At 35.3% G+C, this 22,272-nt stretch overlaps 1 protein-coding gene across 1 annotated transcript in view; it reads left to right on the top strand.

The window, feature by feature from the left end:
* The window catches only part of MPDZ (multiple PDZ domain crumbs cell polarity complex component), a 754,223-nt gene that overhangs the window by 497,402 nt on the left and 234,549 nt on the right, over positions 1-22,272 (top strand). Inside the window, exons 22-24 of the mRNA XM_053699987.1 lie at positions 6,306-6,426; positions 10,886-11,084; positions 18,872-18,913. Of these exons, the coding sequence (XP_053555962.1) occupies positions 6,306-6,426; positions 10,886-11,084; positions 18,872-18,913 (362 nt within the window). The remainder of the gene's footprint in view (positions 1-6,305; positions 6,427-10,885; positions 11,085-18,871; positions 18,914-22,272) is intronic.

The raw sequence follows: 22,272 nt of genomic DNA, 5'->3' as shown, positions 1-22,272 counted from the left end.
CAGACGGGTATACGGCCCAATATTACAAAAATTACAAAGACATCTTGGCACCCTTTTTGAAGGAGGTGTACGATTCAATAGATAAGGGAAAAAATTTCTCTAAAGAAATGCAGGAAGCAAGAATCATAGTGATCCCCAAACCAGAGAGAAACAAAGAGGAAGTGAAAAATTATAGACCAATTTCACTGTTAAACATTGATTTAAAAATATATGCTAAAATCATAGCCAACAGATTAAAGGTAATATTAGAACGAATCGTGCACCCGGACCAGGTAGGATTTGTCCAGAATAGGGAAGCAAGGGACAATATAATAAAAAATATCCACCTCTTAGAATATGCCCAAAGAGAAAAGATAGCATCATCATTTATTTCGGTCGATGCTGAAAAAGCTTTCGACCGAATTAGTTGGTCATTTTTAGAAAGCACCCTCAAGAGATTTAACATTAGCCCAGTATGCATTAAAAGAATAATGGCATTATACACAGAGCCAACAGCTAGGATTATGGTAAATGGCGAATTATCAAATACATTTAGCATACATAATGGAACCAGACAAGGGTGTCCCTTATCACCAACCTTATTTATTTTATCAATAGAAATACTGGCAGCACACAGTAGACAAAATGAGAGAATCAGAGGCATTAAAGTCAGAGAGAGCGAATACAAAGTCTCATTGTTTGCAGATGATATCCTCCTGTCCCTGTCGGATCCAGCCAAGTCCATCAAAGAATTATTGGAAGAATTTAAGGTATTTGGAACATTGTCAAATTTTTTGGTTAATATAAATAAATCTGAAATAATGAATGTTAAGAAACAAGAAATAATGATGACAACACACCCATTTAAAGAGGTTGAAGCATTAAAATACTTAGGGGTTTATCTGACAAAAAGCGTAGGAAAATTATATGCATTGAACTATGTTAACCTCAAGAATACTTTAACAAAGGACCTTCTATCCTGGTACCCTAAAAGGATTTCATGGCTAGGGAGAATCAATATTATACAAATGAATGTCCTACCTAGATTTTTGTATGTTTTACAAGCTTTGCCCATTCCTATAGTAAGTAATTATATAGAAGATCTACAAAAAACAATAAATAATTATGTATGGGGAAAAATACATCCTAGAATAAGTAAAGAGACAATGTATATGAAAAGAAAAGAGGGTGGGATGGGACTACCAAATCTAGCCAAATATAGAATGGCTACATTTTTACAAAGAGTTATAGAATGGCATACAAAAAAGGAAGTGAAAATATGGGTACAGCTGGAGGGAGAACTAATTGGTAGGAAAAGAATATGTAATCAATGCTGGGAAAATCCAAAGGACAGATCTCCAGAGATAGAGAATTATAGTATTATTAAGGAAACAGTTAAGATCTGGGACAAGATAAATAGGAAAAAAGGTAACATTTCATCTATACCTTCCCCCCTCATAGATTTAGTGGAGAATAAAAAGTTTTTGGAGGGAAGCTTTAAAGGGGATAAGGAGGATAACAACTATAGAATAATAAATCTAATAGATAATAGGAAGCTAAGGCCTCAGGAGGAATTACAAGAGAAGGGACTAAGAGGAGTAACAGATTGGTTCATATATACACAGGTTAACCATTATATAATGACAAATAAAGATAAGGATAAGTTATTAAGACCATTAACAAGAATGGAGAATTTGTGTAATATTAGTGGAAACCTAAAACATACCCTCTCTAAGGCTTACAGATTATTACAAGAGGAGGGGGAAGGGACACTGGCTTGTTTTAAAAAGTGGCAAATAGAATTAGAACAGGACATAGACTTAAAAGTCTGGAAAAATATATGCCAACAGACGGCAAAATCCTCGATATCAGCAAGAATGCTGGAACAAAATCTAAAGATACTAACAAGATGGTATCTCACACCAGTTAGAATCAAAAAATTTTTTCCATATACACAAGAGAGTTGCTGGAGAAGGTGTGGGAATAAGGGCTCCCTATCCCATATAATGTGGACCTGCCCACACATAAAGGTTTTTTGGAAAAGTATATTTCAAACTGTTGATATACGAGAGGATAGGACCAATTTGAATAACTTTCTTACGGCCATCTTAAATAATCCAAACCCTAAATGGGAAAAACCAAGAGCATATTTATATCAAATTATGCTTAATAGTGCAAAGAACTTAATACTTAAAAAATGGAAAACGGTAATAGTGCCCACAAGGGAAGAATGGATTAACAAAGTGAACGATAACCTAATGAGTGAAGAATATTTCTATATGATAAATAATAGACAAGAAATATCCTTAGAAGCTAAGATAATATGGGAAAAGATAACAAGGGAATCTCCATCTCCCCAAAGCAATATAAGCGGATAAAGGGCTATAGAAAGAGTGAAAAGTAATAAAAGATAGAACCTAGTAAGCACACAAAGAATAACGTAGTGTTTCTTATTGTGTTAGTAATGTCTTGTAACATGTGTAATGTTTTGTTATGTGTATATGTATTTTGTTAATAAAAAAAAAAAAAAAAAAAAAAAGCAGCGTTAGGACCTGCTAACGCTGCTTTTTTACCTTAACGCACAACTCGTAATCTAGCCGATTGTTATTGGTAAATTTACAGGGCATATATTACAATTCATGTGTCTTCTTTCTTAAGATGGTGAGGTCCACGATTCATTCCCTGGCCACCAGGAGGAGGCAAATACACCCTACACTAAGAGTTTTAATCCCTCCCACTTACCTGTACCTACCAGTCCTTTTTTTCCTCTCCAGGAAAAGTTGAATCTCTGAGGTGCTTTAGATTTGGAATTCGGAATTTTGATTCTCTTTTTCTCCTCATAAGGTGAAGCCTTTAAGAGAGGGGCATAGGAGAGTATAGTGTTGTGTAATGTAATACTCCAGTGCGAATTATGATAACCAGCCTGCCACAGGTGTTGTTGGGACTGGTAATATTGCTTCGCCATGAAGTTGTTCGTAACAGTACTGGATGGACTCTCTACTGTACAAGTATTTACATTTGGGTAAGCACAGTGGAGTGTGTGTTCAGCTTGGTAAGTGCCTTTTCACTCACATCAGTAGCAGGTACATACGTAATGTGTATATCATTGCCAAAGGATAGAGTGATAGGGTGCACACAGTGTGGGGACAGTGCTGTACTTCATCCAGCTTATATTTTAACCCTTTATTATATTGTTGTTTTTTTTTACATGTTCAGTATGGATTAATTGTTATAGCACTTTAGTTAGTGTGTTGCGCTGTTAAGTAAAATGTTTTTTTTTTATGCATAGTTGTGCAAAATAGGTTAAGGATAAGACTGTAACACAACTCAACTTCATTTTTAAGCCTGCAGCTAAGTCTGTAGATGTGTTTCCTGTCCCAGATGCTGTTTCTAAAAATATTTCTATGAAATCAAACAAGCCTGGGGTTCCTTTTCTTCCATCTCCAAAATTCAAGAAGATGTTTCGGGTTCCTGCGTTTAATTTGGAGCTTTGGGAGATCATCCCGAAAGTAGATGGAGCCATTTCTACCACTATATCTACCACTATTTGCCTGGAGGGACAGCACTTCCTTTAGAGAAGGAAGTTAGATGGTTATTTCAGAAATCCTTTGTTCGGGGGGGGGGGGATTATATCAGTTGTAGGTATTGATTGAGTTCCTGATGCGGCATCACTGTGATGCAATTTCTTTTCTGAGTTGGTATCAGAGGAATCTTCATTAGAAGATTTTCAAGAATGTTTAAATTTTTTAGGGAATAGCTGTTTTTTTTTCATTAACGACACTGTCATTGAAATTATACACATCAATACTAAGAACATGGCTCTATCAGTTCTTACTAGTAGGGCCTTTTGACTCAAATCTTGGTCAGGAGACATTGTCTGAAAGAGCAGACTTTTATCTTTACCTTTATGTACGGAAGATTTTGTTTGAGCCAGTCTTATATGCAATTATTTCCACTGTCACAGGTGGCAAAGGAGCTTTTCTGCCCCAGGATAAGAAGTCTAAGGGTAGATCTAATAATACATTTCGTTCCTAATGTCAATCCTGGAACTAAAAGTCATCCTCTTCTCAAAAGTCAGACTTGTCTACGTCCTCCTGGAAGCCAAATCCAGTCTGGAACAAGGCAAAACAAAAGAAGAAATCTCCTTTCAGTGCTAAATCAGCATGAAGGCATGGCCCGGAACAAGATTAATTACTGGTAGGGAGCAGGTCGAGCCTTTTTCAGAAGCCTGGTCCATGTCTGTTCTGGACCCTTGGGTACTAAATTTAGTAACGCCAAAGGCTAAGGTATAATACAGGTATCCGTGCCTTTTGTTTGGAAAGTGGTTTTAGTTGGCATTCCTTAAGAATTCTCACGTTTGCTGGGTGGTTTAGATAAGCGATTTTTGGCTAGTATGTGCCTTGAAAGGTCATATTTCTGCTCTTTCTGTGTTATTTCATATAAATATTGCCAATCTTCCAGATATTCAGGTTTTTGTTCAAGCTCAGGTTAGAATTAGATCAGTTATAAGATCGGTTGCTCCTCTTTGGAATCTCAGTCTGGTTTTGAGAGTGTTAAAATATTCTCTGTTTATACCTATGCTCGAATTAGACATTCAGTCTAAAAAAACTGCCTTATCTTGTTTTTCAGCAGGATAAAGCAGTCTTGCATACTCCATTATAGTTTGTTTGTTTTTTGCTTAAATTGGTTCGTTCAGCCAATATTTACCAGGAAATTGTAGTTCCTTTGTTATATTTTAATCTGAAAAATGGTTGATGCATAATTTGGATGTGGTTATGTTTTTGAAATACTTTCTACAAGCTACTAAAGCAAACTTTAGACAGTCTACAAGTTTATTTGTCTATTTTCCTGGTAAATGTAAATTGGCTTCTTGGCTAAAGAGTTTAATTCATAAGACTTACTTGGAGGAAGGTCAGTCTCCCCGTTTACTTATTACAGCTCATTAAACTTGTTTAGTCTCTACCTTCTGGGTATTTAAGAATGAGGCTTCAGTAGATCAGATTTGCAAGGCAGCATCTTGGTTGTCATTACACACTTTTACCAATTTTTTTCATTTTGACGTGTTTGTCTGTGTTGAGGCTTTGGCAGGAAGCATCTTAAGACGGTTGTTTTCGGCATATTGGTGCCTGGCTTCCTTTTTCATGGACTCCACAGCTTGGATATTAGTTCCCAACAATAAGGAATCTGGAGCTTTCACCACCTTTTAAATTATTTTTTTCTTTGTGGTGAGAGTCCACGAGTCCCGCCCAGTTTGTTTTTCTTTTTCTAGTTTGCAACTCATTTACTGTACTTTGTCTTTCCTACTTTCTGTTTCTCGGCTATACAACAGACTGGGGGGTGGGTACAGGGAAGGGAGAGGGATTACAACTCTTGATGTAGAGTGTATTTGCCTCCTTCTGGTGGTCAGGTTTCTGTTAAAAAAAAAAACTGCTTCTTCACATTTCTCCTGAACCTGCTACCCTCTAACTTAAGATTGTGACTTTGTTTTTTGTGGAAAATGCTTTTGATTTGGTATTCCCTTTTCTTTTGTGGAAAATGCATTTATCTTCCACTTTATTAAGTCCCTTCATCAATTTGAAGGTTTCTATAATTTCACCTCTTTCCATTCTCTCCTCTAAAATATACATATTTAGATCGAAGAGGACGTTTTTTTTTTTTATTTTAGACCATGTAGTCCTCCACTGTATGATGGTTTCTAGTTTATTTATTTCCTTCTGGAAATATGGTCTCCAGAACTCTTTACAGTATTCAAAATGAGGCCTTTCTTGCGCTATGAACCTTGGTATTTTTGCTGCTAATACCTCTCCCATGTATTCTACTGGCCTTACCGGTTGCACTGCTGCATTGCCTACCAAATCTGAAATCATCTGTATTAATAATTCCCAAGTCCCGTTCCTCCTTAGTTACTGTCAGTAATGTACCCTAGAGACTGTAATTGTTTGTTTTTTAGTCCTATATGCATAAACACAAAGGCCAATATACCTTAGTCATGTAGTTCAGGATGTAAAAAGACAGATGAACTACTGACAATTCTTTCTATAGACCTGCCTTATTTTAAGGAATGGTACAAAAGCAAGAAAAGTAGAGCAAAACTTGTAAATGTTTGGAGAAGTCTTTTTGTTTTAATGGAACAATACTTGTTATGCAGCCTCATCACAAGGCTGCATTTGCTGTTTGTTTCATTGCCTTTGTAATTCTTTTTATTTATACCCAGGTGCTTTGTTTGTATCGTGACAGTCACTGTGTCCTCAATTAATTTACAAAATACACTACAATTTACAAAGATTTGCAATGAGTTTTCATCCAGGATTTTCTTTCTTTATTAGGTTGAAGGCTATTCAGGTGGAAAACAATATCTAGACACTTCTGAGCATTGTAAAACCAAAGGTTTAATTAAAAATACATTTGAAAAAACAATTACTGTAACCAGAGGTAACTGCAGTTTAGGTAAGTATTTATGGATTTCTACTAAAGAAAATGACTGTGATGAAGCTGTTTAGTAGAACAAAATGTTATGTCTAAATGGTTATTGTGTCATCTTTTTTAAAACGTTATAAATATGTTTCTCCATATTCATAGTGGCAACATTAAACTTTATTGGTAAGTGTATGTTTGTTACAGACCAGGCTTGAGACATACAAAGGTGCCAAAATTCAGGCTTTGCTGCTCTTCAGAATGCCTGCAGTGACGCGTAATGCATCAGCAATTATATAAATTGTGTATACCTTAAAGAGACACTGAACCCAATTTTTTTCTTTCGTGATTCAGAAAGAGCATGCAATTTTAAGCAACTTTCTAATTTACTCCTATTATCAAATTTTCTTCATTCTCTTGGTATCTTTATTTGAAATGCAAAAATGTAAGTTTAGATGCCGGCCCATTTTTGATGAACAACCTGGGTTGTTCTTGCTGATTGGTGGATAAATTCATCCACCAATAAAAAAGTGCTGTCCAGACCTAAACCAAAAAAAAGCTTATCTGTCTTCTTTTTCAAATAAAGATAGCAAGAGAATGAAGAAAAATGTATAATAGGAGTAAATTAGAAAGTTGCTTAAAATTGCATGCTCTATCTGAATCACGAAAGAAAAAAAATGTGGGCTCAGTGTCCCTTTAATGCTGATGCTTGGGGCATATGGTGTGCACTATGCACTGAAAAACTCTTGTCACCAATTTACAGGTAGTCCCTATAATGCAGAGGGGTTAATGATGATTCATCAGTCAAAATGGGCATCTCATATTTCTCCTCACAACAATGTCCATTACAATTTCCATTTAATCTCCATTTATGGTTCCAGCACATAGGGTAAAAGCAATCCACTTTTTTAAACTAATCCACCCTTTGGGATAAAGTAATCATCGGTACTTACTACATGATGAGACCCAAGTAGATAATTAGTAGTAATAAAGATAGCAAGGGTACACTGGCTTGTGCTGTGACCCTAGAATTCCAGCCAAATGGTGTGCCCACTAAATAGGCCCCAGGGGAGAACACTATATCTTTTGACAACAATGAAAAAAGAAGAGCAAATTTGTAGTGTTGGCACGTTGAGACCCAATAGTTGGTTTCCTGTAGAAGTTTGAACAATAACCAAAAATGTGCACTATTACTCTTTTACAATCTCAATATTATTACATAGATTTTACCCTTGCTGAATAGTTCCTGGAATACTTTATCAATATCTCTGTTGAAGAGCTGCAGTGTTTTCATAAACACTTTAAAATTATTAAGCAGAGAGAATTACAAGTTAAAGGGACAGTATACACCAGAATTTTTGTTGTTTTAAAAGATAGATAATCCCTTAATTACCAATTTCCCAGTTTTGCATAACCAACACAGTTATAATTATACGTTTTACCTCTGTAATTACCTTGTATCTAAGCCTCAGCAGACTGCCCCCTTATTTCAGTTTTTTTTGACAGACTTGCAGTTTACCCAATCAGAGCTGTCTGCATGGTAAATTCACGTGCATGAGCTCAATGTTATCTATATGAAACATGTGAACTAATGCCCTCTAGTGGTGAAAAACTATCAAAATGCATTTAGATTAGAGGTGGCCTTCAAGGTCTAAGAAATTAGCATATGAACCTCCTAGGTTTAGCTTTCAACTAAGAATACCTAGAGAACAAAGCAAAATTGGTAAAAGTAAATTAGAAAGTTGTTTAAAATGACATGCCCTATCTGAATCATGAAAGTTTTTTTTGGACTTGACTGTCCCTTTAAGTTTCATTTAACTGCTGAAATTGCTGGCACTAGATTATGGTGTTTTACAAAATATGTGGTCCTTATTCAGAGATTAAGTTATACTTAAAGATACAAGAAACTATTTTTTCCAGTTCTATCAAACAATTTAGTTATATACTATTATAAATACATAGATAATTGAAATTAATGAAATTATTAGGAGGTGAACGATCTTCAGTTTAATAGGTTCATATTTTATGGACTTTTCAGCTGTACTTTATTGGAAGGAGAAAATTTATTACATTAATAATACCAATTTAATTTAAATATGTTTATTTACCTATAATAAAATAACAATTACCATAATTATAACAATTTAAATAGTTTTATTTAACTTAAACAATAACATTATATTTCATTGTTAAGACTTGCCCCTCCCTCCTCACACTTAAGGCTCGATTTATCAAGCCTCTACGGCTGCAAGTTCTCTCAAGAACTTGCTCGCCGTTATTTATCAAGCAGCGGTCACCAGACCTCTATTTTGGCAAAATTCAATCTCCTTGGTCGAGTCTGACCGAAGAGATTGACAGCTCCTGCCCGCACGTGATTGGCTGTGCGCGGGCAGGGGGCGGGATTTCACGTGAGCGCAAAATTGCGCTTGTGTGCAATGGCGAATACCTGCGGGTAATTTCGCCCCGCCACAGGCGAGCTGAGGCATACAGGGGTGCATATATGCGCCCCTTTACGCCTCAGGGTTAATAAATCTAGCCCTTTGGTCATTGTACAGGTCTATTCCACTCCAAACAATCTACTATTCATTGACCTTCTCATATGTAGTTCTCTGTATATAAATTTGCAGGGTAGCAATGACGTTATAGGGACAGTAAAATCAATATTAAACTTTCATTATTCAGATAGAACATGCAACAACTTTACAATTTACTTTTCTTATCTAATTTGATTTTTCCTCTTGTTGTTCATTGTTGAAAAGCATACATAGGTAGGTTTAGGAGCAATGTGCTAATGTAAGCTAGTAGCTTGTCATTGTCTCACCCAATGTGTTCTGCTAGCTCCTAGTAAAGTATTGCTCTCCTGTTATATTAGAATTAAATCTGAAAATTGTATGCTTTATCTAATTCATAAAAGAAAAAAATTTTTAGGTCTATGTCTGAACTCTATGAGGACAATATGTGTTGTTTATGCAGACACAAATTCACAGTTTTGAAAACTACAAAACAAAGAATAATAAAATAATATCTTGTACATTGATAAAGTACCCAAAATAATCTTACAGAAATCTCTGGGAGAGCATGACACTGTGAATAGATTAATGAAATTAAGTTCCCAAAATAAGTTTAACATTATAGCCGTGAATATACAGCCTAATGCTACATCATTTTAAATTAATCTTTATTTCACGACGAATAACGTTTAGATTATAATGTATCTTAAATAGAAGACTATCTTTAGATAGATTTTTCCTCAAAAAGTATTTTAATTTAGAAAAATCCTATTTAAGTAAAAAAACAGATTTAAAGAAAAAAAATCTGTTTTTTTGTTTTTTTTTCAATCATTGGTTTGTATAAACCCTGTTTATGAATCAGATAGAACATACAATTACAAAAATATAATCTTCATCATTTGCAAAAAGGAAACATGTATCACTGAGATATAAATTATTGAAATATACTTATTTAGATGTTACACCTGCATACATACTGAAAGGGACAAGAAACCCACATTTTTTATTTCATGATTTAGACAGAGCATACAATTTTAAACAACTTTCTAATTTACTTATATTATCTAATTTGTTTCATTCTCTTGGTATCATTTGTTGAAGTAGCAGCAATGCACTAAGGGTTTCTAACTGAACTCATGGATGAGCCAATTACAATCGATATATATATGCAGCTACCAATCAACAGCTAGAACCTAGGTTCTCTGCTGCTCCTGAGCTTTCCTAGATAAAGCTTTCAGCAAAGGATAACAAGAGAAGAAAGCAAATTAAATAATAGAAGTAAATTGGAAAGTTGTTTAAAATTGTATTCTCTATCTGAATCATGACGAAAACATTTTGGGTTTCATGTCCCTTTAATTGAGAGTCAAAACTAAATGTCACTTTAGACGACGAAACAAGGAGCAGGATATTCTCCGACACTATAAAATCTTCCCTATCTCTTTTAATAGTGGAAATGAATGATAATGATCTAGGTGGTATCTTACTCCACACAGATTGCATCATATATTCCCTGCGGCATCTGAGAAATGTTGGAGACACTGTGGAAAAGTCGATACATTATCGCACATATAGTGCCAGTGCCCAGCTATCCAGCAATTCTGGGCTAGTCTCTCTAGATATATTGATGTCACATTGGGAATTATTATTCCTTTAAATCCTAAAGTGATACTTTTAAATGATTATCTACTTATTAGTTGTGCAAACCTTGCTCTTGTGATGCATCCTTAATTGCACAAAAAGACTTATCCATAGATGGTGAAAAAAGTTACAAGTCCCTATCTTTGATTAATGGGTACAAGTGGTTGATTATATCCTGCCTTTAAAACATTTTTTATAGCTATATAGGTAAACAGGTAAACAAGAATTTTTTCTCAGTGTTGTAGAACCTAAAACTGTAGCTATTGTGTTCCAAAACATATTGGTAGCATGACTTTGAACTGAAAAACGTGCACATCTATTTTTTTTTATTTGTATATGAATAGGTATGACTGTGAGTGCCGATAAAGATGGCTCAGGAATGATTGTCCGTAGTGTTATAAATGGAGGCTCCATAAGTCGAGATGGACGGATTTGTGTCGGAGATTGTATCTTGGCTATTAATAACGAGTCAACCTCTAACCTTACCAATGCTCAAGCACGAGCAATGCTGAGAAGGCATTCATTACTTGGACCAGATATAAGGTAGGCAGATTTAACTTGAAGGAAAGGGAGATTCTGGATGAGAGCAATGTTTACCCATATTAAACATGGGTATGTAATAAAATAACAGCTAGCATTTGTAGTTGCACTGTGTAGATTTAGTATAAACTATTTGATATGTGCCTCACTGAACAGATTACAGTTTCTTGACAAATAAGTTTTCTGCCTCTGAGGAAAATCAAACGTGACCCACTATTTAGTATATAAAATCAAAAAGTTTCATAAGTGCATTTTCCTCTAAGGATGTGCTGCATGATGGTGCACAGAATCTGTGAATTAAAATATATAGAGGCACCACACTGAAAATAACAATGCAACAACACCTCTTGTGCTTGCAAAAATCACACAACTTTATTGTAGGCCCAAAGAGGCAAAGCAATACATTCTTTTAGGGGAACCTCCTTCCTCAAATGCACCAAATAACTGTTAGTGGGATGTTGAGGAATGGGGTGTTTGTCTTTGGTCCCGCAATGAAGTAAGAATAATTGCTCATGAAGAATGTGACAATAGATTTTCTGAGCACATTGTATATTTTATTCCTGTGTATAGGTGATCATCGAGAGCTTCTCAAACTGTACAGGGTGTCAATATTTACTTCTTCTAAATGTTTTTTTTAAATATACTTCAGGGAAAATAGCAAAATTAGTTGGGTGCAGTAGCTTTATTTGATGTTTGCTAGAAGAATAACAGTGCAAAATGCAGTGGTTCTCATTTTACATTCGAGAAACTCATGCAATACCCCTGATTTTTCTTTCATGTAATTAACAAGAGTCCATGAGCTAGTGACGTATGGGATATACATTCCTACCAGGAGGGGCAAAGTTTCCCAAACCTTAAAATGCCTATAAATACACCCCTCACCACACCCACAAATCAGTTTTACAAACTTTGCCTCCAAGGGAGGTGGTGAAGTAAGTTTGTGCTAGATTCTACGTTGATATGCGCTCCGCAGCAAGTTGGAGCCCGGTTTTCCTCTCAGCGTGCAGTGAATGTCAGAGGGATGTGAAGAGAGTATTGCCTATTGAATGCAGTGATCTCCTTCTACGGGATCTATTTCATAAGGTTCTCTGTTATCGGTCGTAGAGATTCATCTCTTACCTCCCTTTTCAGATCGACGATATACTCTTATATTTACCATTTCCTCTACTGATTCTCGTTTCAGTACTGGTTTGGCTTTCTACAAACATGTAGATGAGTGTCCTGGGGTAAGTAAGTCTTATTTTCTGTGACACTCTAAGCTATGGTTGGGCACTTTATTTATAAAGTTCTAAATATATGTATTCAAACATTTATTTGCCTTGACTCAGAATGTTCAACTTTCCTTATTTCCAGACAGTCAGTTTCATATTTGGGATTATGCTTTAAATTATCATATTTTTTTTACCTCAAAAATTTGACTTTTTTCCCTGTGGGCTGTTAGGCTCGCGGGGGCTGAAAATGCTTCATTTTATTGCGTCATTCTTGGCGCAAACTTTTTTGGCGCAAAAATTCTTTTCCGTTTCCGGCGTCATACGTGTCGCCGGAAGTTGCGTCATTTTTGACGTTATTTTGCGCCAAAAATGTCGGCGTTCCGGATGTGGCGTCATTTTTGGCGCCAAAAGCATTTAGGCGCCAAATAATGTGGGCGTCTTATTTGGCGCCAAAAAATATGGGCGTCGCTTTTGTCTCCACATTATTTCAGTCTCATTTTTCATTTGCTTCTGGTTGCTAGAAGCTTGATGTTTGGCATTTTTTTCCCATTCCTGAAACTGTCTTATAAGGAATTTGATCTATTTTGCTTTATATGTTGTTTTTTCTCTTACATATTGCAAGATGTCTCACGTTGCATCTGAGCCAGAAGATACTACAGGAAAACCACTGCCTGCTGGATCTACCAAAGCTAAGTGTATCTGCTGTAAACTTTTGGTAGCTATTCCTCCAGCTGTTGTTTGTAATAATTGTCATGACAAACTTGTTAAAGCAGATAATATTTCCTTTAGTGATGTACCATTGCCTGTTGCTGTTCCCTCAACATCTAAGGTGCAGAATGTTCCTGATAACATAAGAGATTTTGTTTCTGAATCCATAAAGAAGGCTTTGTCTGTTATTTCTCCTTCTAGTAAACGTAAAAAGTCTTTTAAATCTTCTCTCTCTACAGACGAATTTTTAAATGAACACCATCATTCTGATTCTTTGGACTCTTCTGGTTCAGAGGATTCTATCTCAGAGATTGATGCTGATAAATCTTCATATTTATTTAAGATGGAATTTATTCGCTCTTTACTTAAAGAAGTACTAATTGCTTTAGAAATAGAGGATTCTAGTCCTCTTGATACTAATTCTATACGTTTGGATAAGGTTTTTAAAGCTCCTGCGGTTATTCCAGAAGTCTTTCCTGTTCCTAATGCTATTTCTGCAGTAATTTCTAAGGAATGGGATAAATTGGGTAATTCATTTACTCCTTCTAAACGTTTTAAGCAATTATATCCTGTTCCGCCTGACAGGTTAGAATTTTGGGACAAAATCCCTAAAGTTGATGGGGCTATTTCTACCCTTGCTAAACGTACTACCATTCCTACGTCAGATGGTACCTCGTTTAAGGATCCTTTAGATAGAAAAATTGAATCTTTTCTAAGAAAAGCTTATCTATGTTCAGGTAATCTTCTTAGACCTGCTATATCATTGGCTGATGTTGCTGCAGCTTCAACTTTTTGGTTGGAAACTCTAGCGCAACAAGTAACAAATCGTGATTCTCATGATATTATTATTCTTCTCCAGCATGCTAATAATTTCATCTGTGATGCCATTTTTGATATTATTAGAGTTGATGTTAGGTTTATGTCTCTGGCTATCTTAGCCAGAAGAGCTTTATGGCTTAAGACCTGGAATGCTGATATGGCTTCTAAATCAACTCTACTTTCCATTTCTTTCCAGGGAAACAAATTATTTGGTTCTCAGTTGGATTCTATTATTTCAACTGTTACTGGTGGGAAAGGAACTTTTTTACCACAGGATAAAAAGTCTAAAGGTAAAAACAGGGCTAACAATCGTTTTCGTTCCTTTCGTTTCAACAAAGAACAAAAGCCTGATCCTTCGTCCTCAGGAGCAGTTTCAGTTTGGAAACCATCTCCAGTCTGGAATAAATCCAAGCCTGCTAGAAAGGCAAAGCCTGCTTCTAAGTTCACATGAAGGTACGGCCCTCATTCCAGTTCAGCTGGTAGGGGGCAGGTTACGTTTTTTCAAAGAAATTTGGATCAATTCTGTTCACAATCTTTGGATTCAGAACATTGTTTCAGAAGGGTACAGAATTGGTTTCAAGATGAGACCTCCTGCAAAGAGATTTTTTTCTTTCCCATGTCCCAGTAAATCCAGTGAAAGCTCAAGCATTTCTGAATTGTGTTTCAGATCTAGAGTTGGCTGGAGTAATTATGCCAGTTCCAGTTCCGGAACAGGGGATGGGGTTTTATTCAAATCTCTTCATTGTACCAAAGAAGGAGAATTCCTTCAGACCAGTTCTGGATCTAAAATTATTGAATCGTTATGTAAGGATACCAACGTTCAAGATGGTAACTGTAAGGACTATATTGCCTTTTGTTCAGCAAGGGAATTATATGTCCACAATAGATTTACAGGATGCATATCTGCATATTCCGATTCATCCAGATCATTATCAGTTCCTGAGATTCTCTTTTCTAGACAAGCATTACCAATTTGTGGCTCTACCGTTTGGCCTTGCTACAGCTCCAAGAATTTTCACAAAGATTCTCGGTGCCCTTCTGTCTGTAATCAGAGAACAGGGTATTGTGGTATTTCCTTATTTGGACGATATCTTGGTACTTGCTCAGTCTTTACATTTAGCAGAGTCTCATACGAATCGACTTGTGTTGTTTCTTCAAGATCATGGTTGGAGGATCAATTTACCAAAAAGTTCTTTGATTCCTCAAACAAGGGTAACCTTTCTGGGTTTCCAGATAGATTCAGTGTCCATGACTCTGTCTTTAACAGACAAGAGACGTCTAAAATTGATTACAGCCTGTCGAAACCTTCAGTCTCAATCATTCCCTTCGGTAGCCTTATGCATGGAAATTCTAGGTCTTATGACTGCTGCATCGGACGCGATCCCCTTTGCTCGTTTTCACATGCGACCTCTTCAGCTCTGTATGCTGAACCAATGGTGCAGGGATTACACGAAGATATATCAATTAATATCTTTAAAACCGATTGTTCGGCACTCTCTAACGTGGTGGACAGATCACCTTCGTTTAATTCAGGGGGCTTCTTTTGTTCTTCCGACCTGGACTGTAATTTCAACAGATGCAAGTCTCACAGGTTGGGGAGCTGTGTGGGGATCTCTGACGGCACAAGGAGTTTGGGAATCTCAGGAGGTGAGATTACCGATCAATATCTTGGAACTCCGTGCAGTTTTCAGAGCTCTTCAGTTTTGGCCTCTTCTGAAGAGAGAATCGTTCATTTGTTTTCAGACAGACAATGTCACAACTGTGGCATACATCAATCATCAAGGAGGGACTCACAGTCCTCTGGCTATGAAAGAAGTATCTCGAATTTTGGTTTGGGCAGAATCCAGCTCCTGTCTAATCTCTGCGGTTCATATCCCAGGTGTAGACAATTGGGAAGCGGATTATCTCAGTCGCCAAACGTTGCATCCGGGCGAATGGTCTCTTCACCCAGAGGTATTTCTTCAGATTGTTCAAATGTGGGGGCTCCCAGAGATAGATCTGATGGCCTCTCATCTAAACAAGAAACTTCCCAGGTATCTGTCCAGATCCCGGGATCCTCAGGCGGAGGCAGTGGATGCATTATCACTTCCTTGGAAGTATCATCCTGCCTATATCTTTCCGCCTCTAGTTCTTCTTCCAAGAGTAATCTCCAAGATTCTGAGGGAATGCTCGTTTGTTCTGCTAATAGCTCCGGCATGGCCTCACAGGTTTTGGTATGCGGATCTTGTCCGGATGGCATCTTGCCAACCATGGACTCTTCCGTTAAGACCAGACCTTCTGTCACAAGGTCCTTTTTTCCATCCGGATCTGAAATCCTTAAATTTAAAGGTATGGAGATTGAACGCTTGATTCTTGGTCATAGAGGTTTCTCTGACTCCGTGATTAATACTATGTTACAGGCTCGTAAATCTGTATCTCGAGAGATATATTATAGAGTCTGGAAGACTTATATTTCTTGGTGTCTTTCTCATCATTTTTCTTGGCATTCTTTTAGAATACCGAGAATTTTACAGTTTCTTCAGGATGGTTTAGATAAGGGTTTGTCCGCAAGTTCTTTGAAAGGACAAATCTCCGCTCTTTCTGTTCTTTTTCACAGAAAGATTGCTATTCTTCCTGATATTCATTGTTTTGTACAAGCTTTGGTTCGTATAAAACCTGTCATTAAGTCAATTTCTCCTCCTTGGAGTTTGAATTTGGTTCTGGGAGCTCTTCAAGCTCCTCCGTTTGAACCTATGCATTCATTGGACATTAAATTACTTTCTTGGAAAGTTTTGTTCCTTTTGGCCATCTCTTCTGCTAGAAGAGTTTCTGAATTATCTGCTCTTTCGTGTGAGTCTCCTTTTCTGATTTTTCATCAGGATAAGGCGGTGTTGCGAACTTCTTTTGAATTTTTACCTAAAGTTGTGAATTCCAACAACATTAGTAGAGAAATTGTGGTTCCTTCATTATGTCCTAATCCTAAGAATTCTAAGGAGAAATCATTGCATTCTTTGGATGTTGTTAGAGCTTTGAAATATTATGTTGAAGCTACGAAATCTTTCCGTAAGACTTCTAGTCTATTTGTTATCTTTTCCGGTTCTAGGAAAGGCCAGAAAGCTTCTGCCATTTCTTTGGCATCTTGGTTGAAATCTTTAATTCATCTTGCCTATGTTGAGTCGGGTAAAATTCCGCCTCAGAGAATTACAGCTCATTCTACTAGGTCAGTATCTACTTCCTGGGCGTTTAGGAATGAAGCTTCGGTTGACCAGATCTGCAAAGCAGCAACTTGGTCCTCTTTGCATACTTTTACTAAATTCTACCATTTTGATGTGTTTTCTTCTTCTGAAGCAGTTTTTGGTAGAAAAGTTCTTCAGGCAGCGGTTTCAGTTTGAATCTTCTGCTTATGTTTTTTGTTAAACTTTATTTTGGGTGTGGATTATTTTCAGCAGGAATTGGCTGTCTTTATTTTATCCCTCCCTCTCTAGTGACTCTTGTGTGGAAAGATCCACATCTTGGGTAGTCATTATCCCATACGTCACTAGCTCATGGACTCTTGTTAATTACATGAAAGAAAACATAATTTATGTAAGAACTTACCTGATAAATTCATTTCTTTCATATTAACAAGAGTCCATGAGGCCCACCCTTTTTTGTGGTGGTTATGATTTTTTTGTATAAAGCACAATTATTCCAATTCCTTATTTTATATGCTTCGCACTTTTTTTCTTATCACCCCACTTCTTGGCTATTCGTTAAACTGATTTGTGGGTGTGGTGAGGGGTGTATTTATAGGCATTTTAAGGTTTGGGAAACTTTGCCCCTCCTGGTAGGAATGTATATCCCATACGTCACTAGCTCATGGACTCTTGTTAATATGAAAGAAATGAATTTATCAGGTAAGTTCTTACATAAATTATGTTATTTGATATGCCTATGACATAAGAGGAATGCCACTATAATACAGGAACACAAATGAATATGCTGTGAGCAAATAACATATATACTATGTATTATTTAGACTCTTTATGACCTAAGATAGTTAACATTTATGTACCATTTTGGGTTTAGTCTGCTCTCAGCCCTAAATCTGTGTAACACTCTGAGCTAACTATTCAATATTAAAATATCATTTTAATTCAACTTTTTGACAAGATTTGTATCGTCAACTCATAATTTGTTTTTAAATTATCTTTGATATATTTTTAAACATTGTTTTACTTTTTCTATTTTGAAAAATAAATAAACCAATAGAAATGATTGCCTAGGCAATTAGCATATCTAGGCAAATAGATGTGCTAATTGCTTATGAAATAATTTCTATTGATTTACTTTTGCGATATGGAGGATTTTAATCTCATGCTTTTATCTCCACCATAAGTTTAATGAATTTTGAAAAATAAATACAAATGCAACATATCCGGGTAGAATTGTAGATGCTTAAACAATCTTTACATTGAAACAGAGTGATAATGAGGAAACTTCCAAGTTGAGCATATTGGTATTTTTGTTAAGCCAATTCTTTTTTTCTTGGGGGGAAAAAAACAAAAAACGAGCAATTTCAGTTTCATAAGCTTTGGAACAGCTGGCTGGGGTTGCAGGTTTGAGTTGTTTTGTGCTGAGAACCAGCTGTGAGGCGACTCACAGAATGCATGCCGTCCCACTTCATAATCTACCTTTGCCAGGAGCGCTTCTGCTATCTGTGCTGTAATAGGAGCCAGAGCTTTGCATCCTGCAGCAGCTGCTTCAAACATCTGTTCGATAATTACCAGTTTGAAATGGAATTCACCTGCCCTCACCTAAAGAATGAATTTGTGATCAAGGAAGAGAAGACGTATGCCATCCGCATATTCTCCTCCTTGTTGATAATCACGGCTATAGACACAGATAAAGAGCAGATGCTTTTTGGGGGAGGTGTGGATGAAAGGGAGGGATGGGATTTGAGAAAAATCAGACAAAAAAAAATTTTCACGTACTTTTAACTACAATATGTATGCCTCACACACGCAGCGCAAGGCTTTGACATTTGTTAACACTGTTGTAAAAAGATGCTGCATCGTATGCTTCCTATTCTAGATCTTCTCCAGCACCTGCTGATGATCAGGCCCCCTTTTATGTGTGAGTATCAGTGATTCAAAGGCTCCGCATGGCTTGCTGTCTGCAACTTGTCCGTTCAACCACTTAACATTCATTTCTCTTGATTGATCCGGACACAGAAAGCATGTGTTTGTTCTTCGCACATAGCCACCCAAAAAAAAACCCCTAAAATACATTTTCAAATAGAATAATTTAACATTTATTGATACCTGTCGTTCACCTATAGCAATAGTTTGCTCTTCTGTTTCTGGATCAGTTTCTTTACACATTTCATAATTAACTTTATTATTCTTACAAACTTAAGCATTACATAAAAGGCTCGAGATGTACATAAAGTCTGTGTTATGTAATGTTTCTATTAATGTTTCTTTTTTTCTATGTGCGGGAAATACATCTGCTTTCTTATCTTTCCCTTTATGTAATAAATGTGTTGAGTGCTGAGCTGTGGATGGTTGGACATGCATGCTAACAACTTTTTTGTTTTGTTTAATATAAAGCATGAATTACATTTATCTATTCTTCCACCTGCCTAAAGCCTTTTCCCTCGAAGGAAGCAGTTATTGTATTCCATGTTGAGTAGTTGCAGCTGGATTGAGGTGAAAGAGAAAAAAAATATTTGCTGCTGTTCTTTGAAAGTACAGACTTCTGTTTTCAAACTTATTTGTCATAATCAGGCAATCCTTGGTACTCTTTCTCATGCTCATATTTAAAAGTTTACTAAGTATTCTAAAATATATAACACATATGTTTACCTATTAAAGTATATAACTCTGCTGTGGACTTATAAATACATTGATTTAAATGCAATAGCACATACACACACACACACACACACACATATATATATATATGATAGTTTGTCTTGTTTTTTTTCTTAATAAATAAACACTCAACTAAAAAAGGTTGGTTTTTAAATTACATGAAAATGAAGATGAAACAACATTTATCTATTGCAAACTTGTAGAAACATATCTATTTCAGTATCAACATGCCAGTAAATGGAAAATACTTAGCACTTATATATATATATATATATATATATATATATATATATATATATATATATATATATATATATATATATATATATATATATATATAAACAGTATATATATATATATATATATATATATATATATATATATATATATATATATATATATTACTTTTATCTAAACTGAGAAGAGTGCAATTGCTGCACAATTTTTTTTCCTTACCATCCACTTTGAAAATGTGTTTAATGAAGTATGTAGATCAGGATTTTAAAGAGCAAAGTAAATGCAGTGTATAAGAAAATATAGAAGCATGTAATGTATCAGAATAATCCATATTTGAGATATAAATTTTAAGACGGAGAAATATGTAGAAGCTCATAATCAGCACAGCCACGTTAAGTAACACAATGACCTCTCAAAACATTTTCAGAATTATAGAAGAAATACTGAATAAATATATAATATTTATTTATTGGATGTAACTTTAAAATACTGGATAATTTAGCTGCAGTCCCTTTTGTCATGTTTATTTATTTGTATTTATTTATTTTTTCCTTAATATTTTTGCTAAATAAATTTGCAAGACATTTTCCCCAGGCCTCATTGATGTGTAAGTATAAACTGTATATAAAAAACAAATGTAAGCTGCCTCAAATCAAATACAATACATATAGTACATATATTTATGTGAAGTAAGAGGCATTATAGGAAATACAAAATAATTAATAGACAAGATTTTTGTTTGTTTTAAATATGTTTTTCTTCATTAGTTTCACTGCTGTATTTCCTATAAATATCTCTCATTATAGCAAATAGCATACTAAAAAGTGTCCACTCTCTTAAGTAATCAATTACTGTGCTCTTTTAAAAAAAAAGAAATCAAAGAAAGTTGACATTTTTCTCCAGATTATATAAATTACTACAAAATATTGCCATTTGGGCTTTGTATTTTTTGATATTTTAAGAATTGTCTGAACATTTTCCATATATATTTACTTTTTAATTGCTTTAAAATTGGCTGCACAAGGCAAACATTATATAAACATTGTACATGGGATTGTCTTAATGCTGGCCATCAGTGATTTACTAATTTCTTATTATTTTTTTTTTAATAAATAAAATTCTTTGGGGAAAAAAAGTAATTTATGTTTCACAAATTATATATCTACAAAATGCATGCATCAAAATAAAATTAAAGATTTGCATTTATGGATTATGTTTGCTTTATTTTATAAATTCATAAAAAAAAAATCCTTTTATAGATAACACATTTTGTATTGAAAGCAAAATCTTGATCATGCATTCATGAGTTGTTTATCTGACTCCTACTCATTGGATGTCAGTCAAAAAACCCAGGTGCCAGGCAGTGGATCAAATTCATTTTAGCTGTGATATCGTCATGTTTATTGGCTAATTCCCAAAGCACTTGTGTTGGTGGCCACCAGCTGTGATGCTTGATTAAGGTGCTGGTGGGTTTTATGGTATTTTTATCCTGCTTGATTCAATTTAGCACATAATATGAAATCAAATGAAAATTACATATATTCTTCTGTCAAAGCAATACACTTTAGGTTTCTATTACGGTGAACGTATTATAATCAATTTGTAACTTGTTCCGTTTCCTCCCATGTAAAGCAAAAAATAAATCATACATGTAAAATTGATAATGGCTATAAAACTAAATTATACTGATATGAACTATGAGCCCCTTCCATCAATAATACAAGCAATCATTCTTAATTAGCCCACATTTATTTTATAGGTCTACATTGCTTAATATTGTGTATGGGGACATGTTAAGGTACAATATTCCATTATAGAATATTGTTTTCTTGTCTTCTTGTTAAATATATAGGTTTTTCTCCTCAGGATACTATAGTGTTACTTGCCATACAACCTCCTTCCCATTTATTGTCTAATAGCACTCTTACCATGCAGTAAATTAGATTTGTATTATAACTTTGCCTTTTATTGCATCTTAGCTGCTGCAGCTTAGCAATTCTGGTATTAATCAGCACAGTTATTTAAAGCAGTTAGTGATAGGGTAGCATGGGTTGAAAATAAATAATCCCAACACTGTTTGTAGAGAAAGACAGTGAGTGATTTTGATCTGAAGTTATTTGCTGGCGAATAGAAAATGAATGGAAAAGGGAATCCGATTATTGTTGAATGTTAGCATTATAGAATATTACAGTACTCTGCAGACTTGATAGCAATATATTACAGGATCAGAATCAATGTTTTATGTATTTAAGCAAACATAATTAGTTATACTTATTTCATGTTAAAGAAGTACAATTTGTGCATCTGTATTTACCATATACTTATGATAACCTTAAAAGCCCAAAGCACTGGTTTCCATTTTCCTTCTCATTTTGACATCTC

Source organism: Bombina bombina, chromosome 2 (assembly GCF_027579735.1).
Source record: "Bombina bombina isolate aBomBom1 chromosome 2, aBomBom1.pri, whole genome shotgun sequence".
In the NCBI taxonomy this organism is placed as follows: domain Eukaryota; kingdom Metazoa; phylum Chordata; class Amphibia; order Anura; family Bombinatoridae; genus Bombina; species Bombina bombina.
This window is presented reverse-complemented; position numbering and strand designations above follow the sequence as displayed.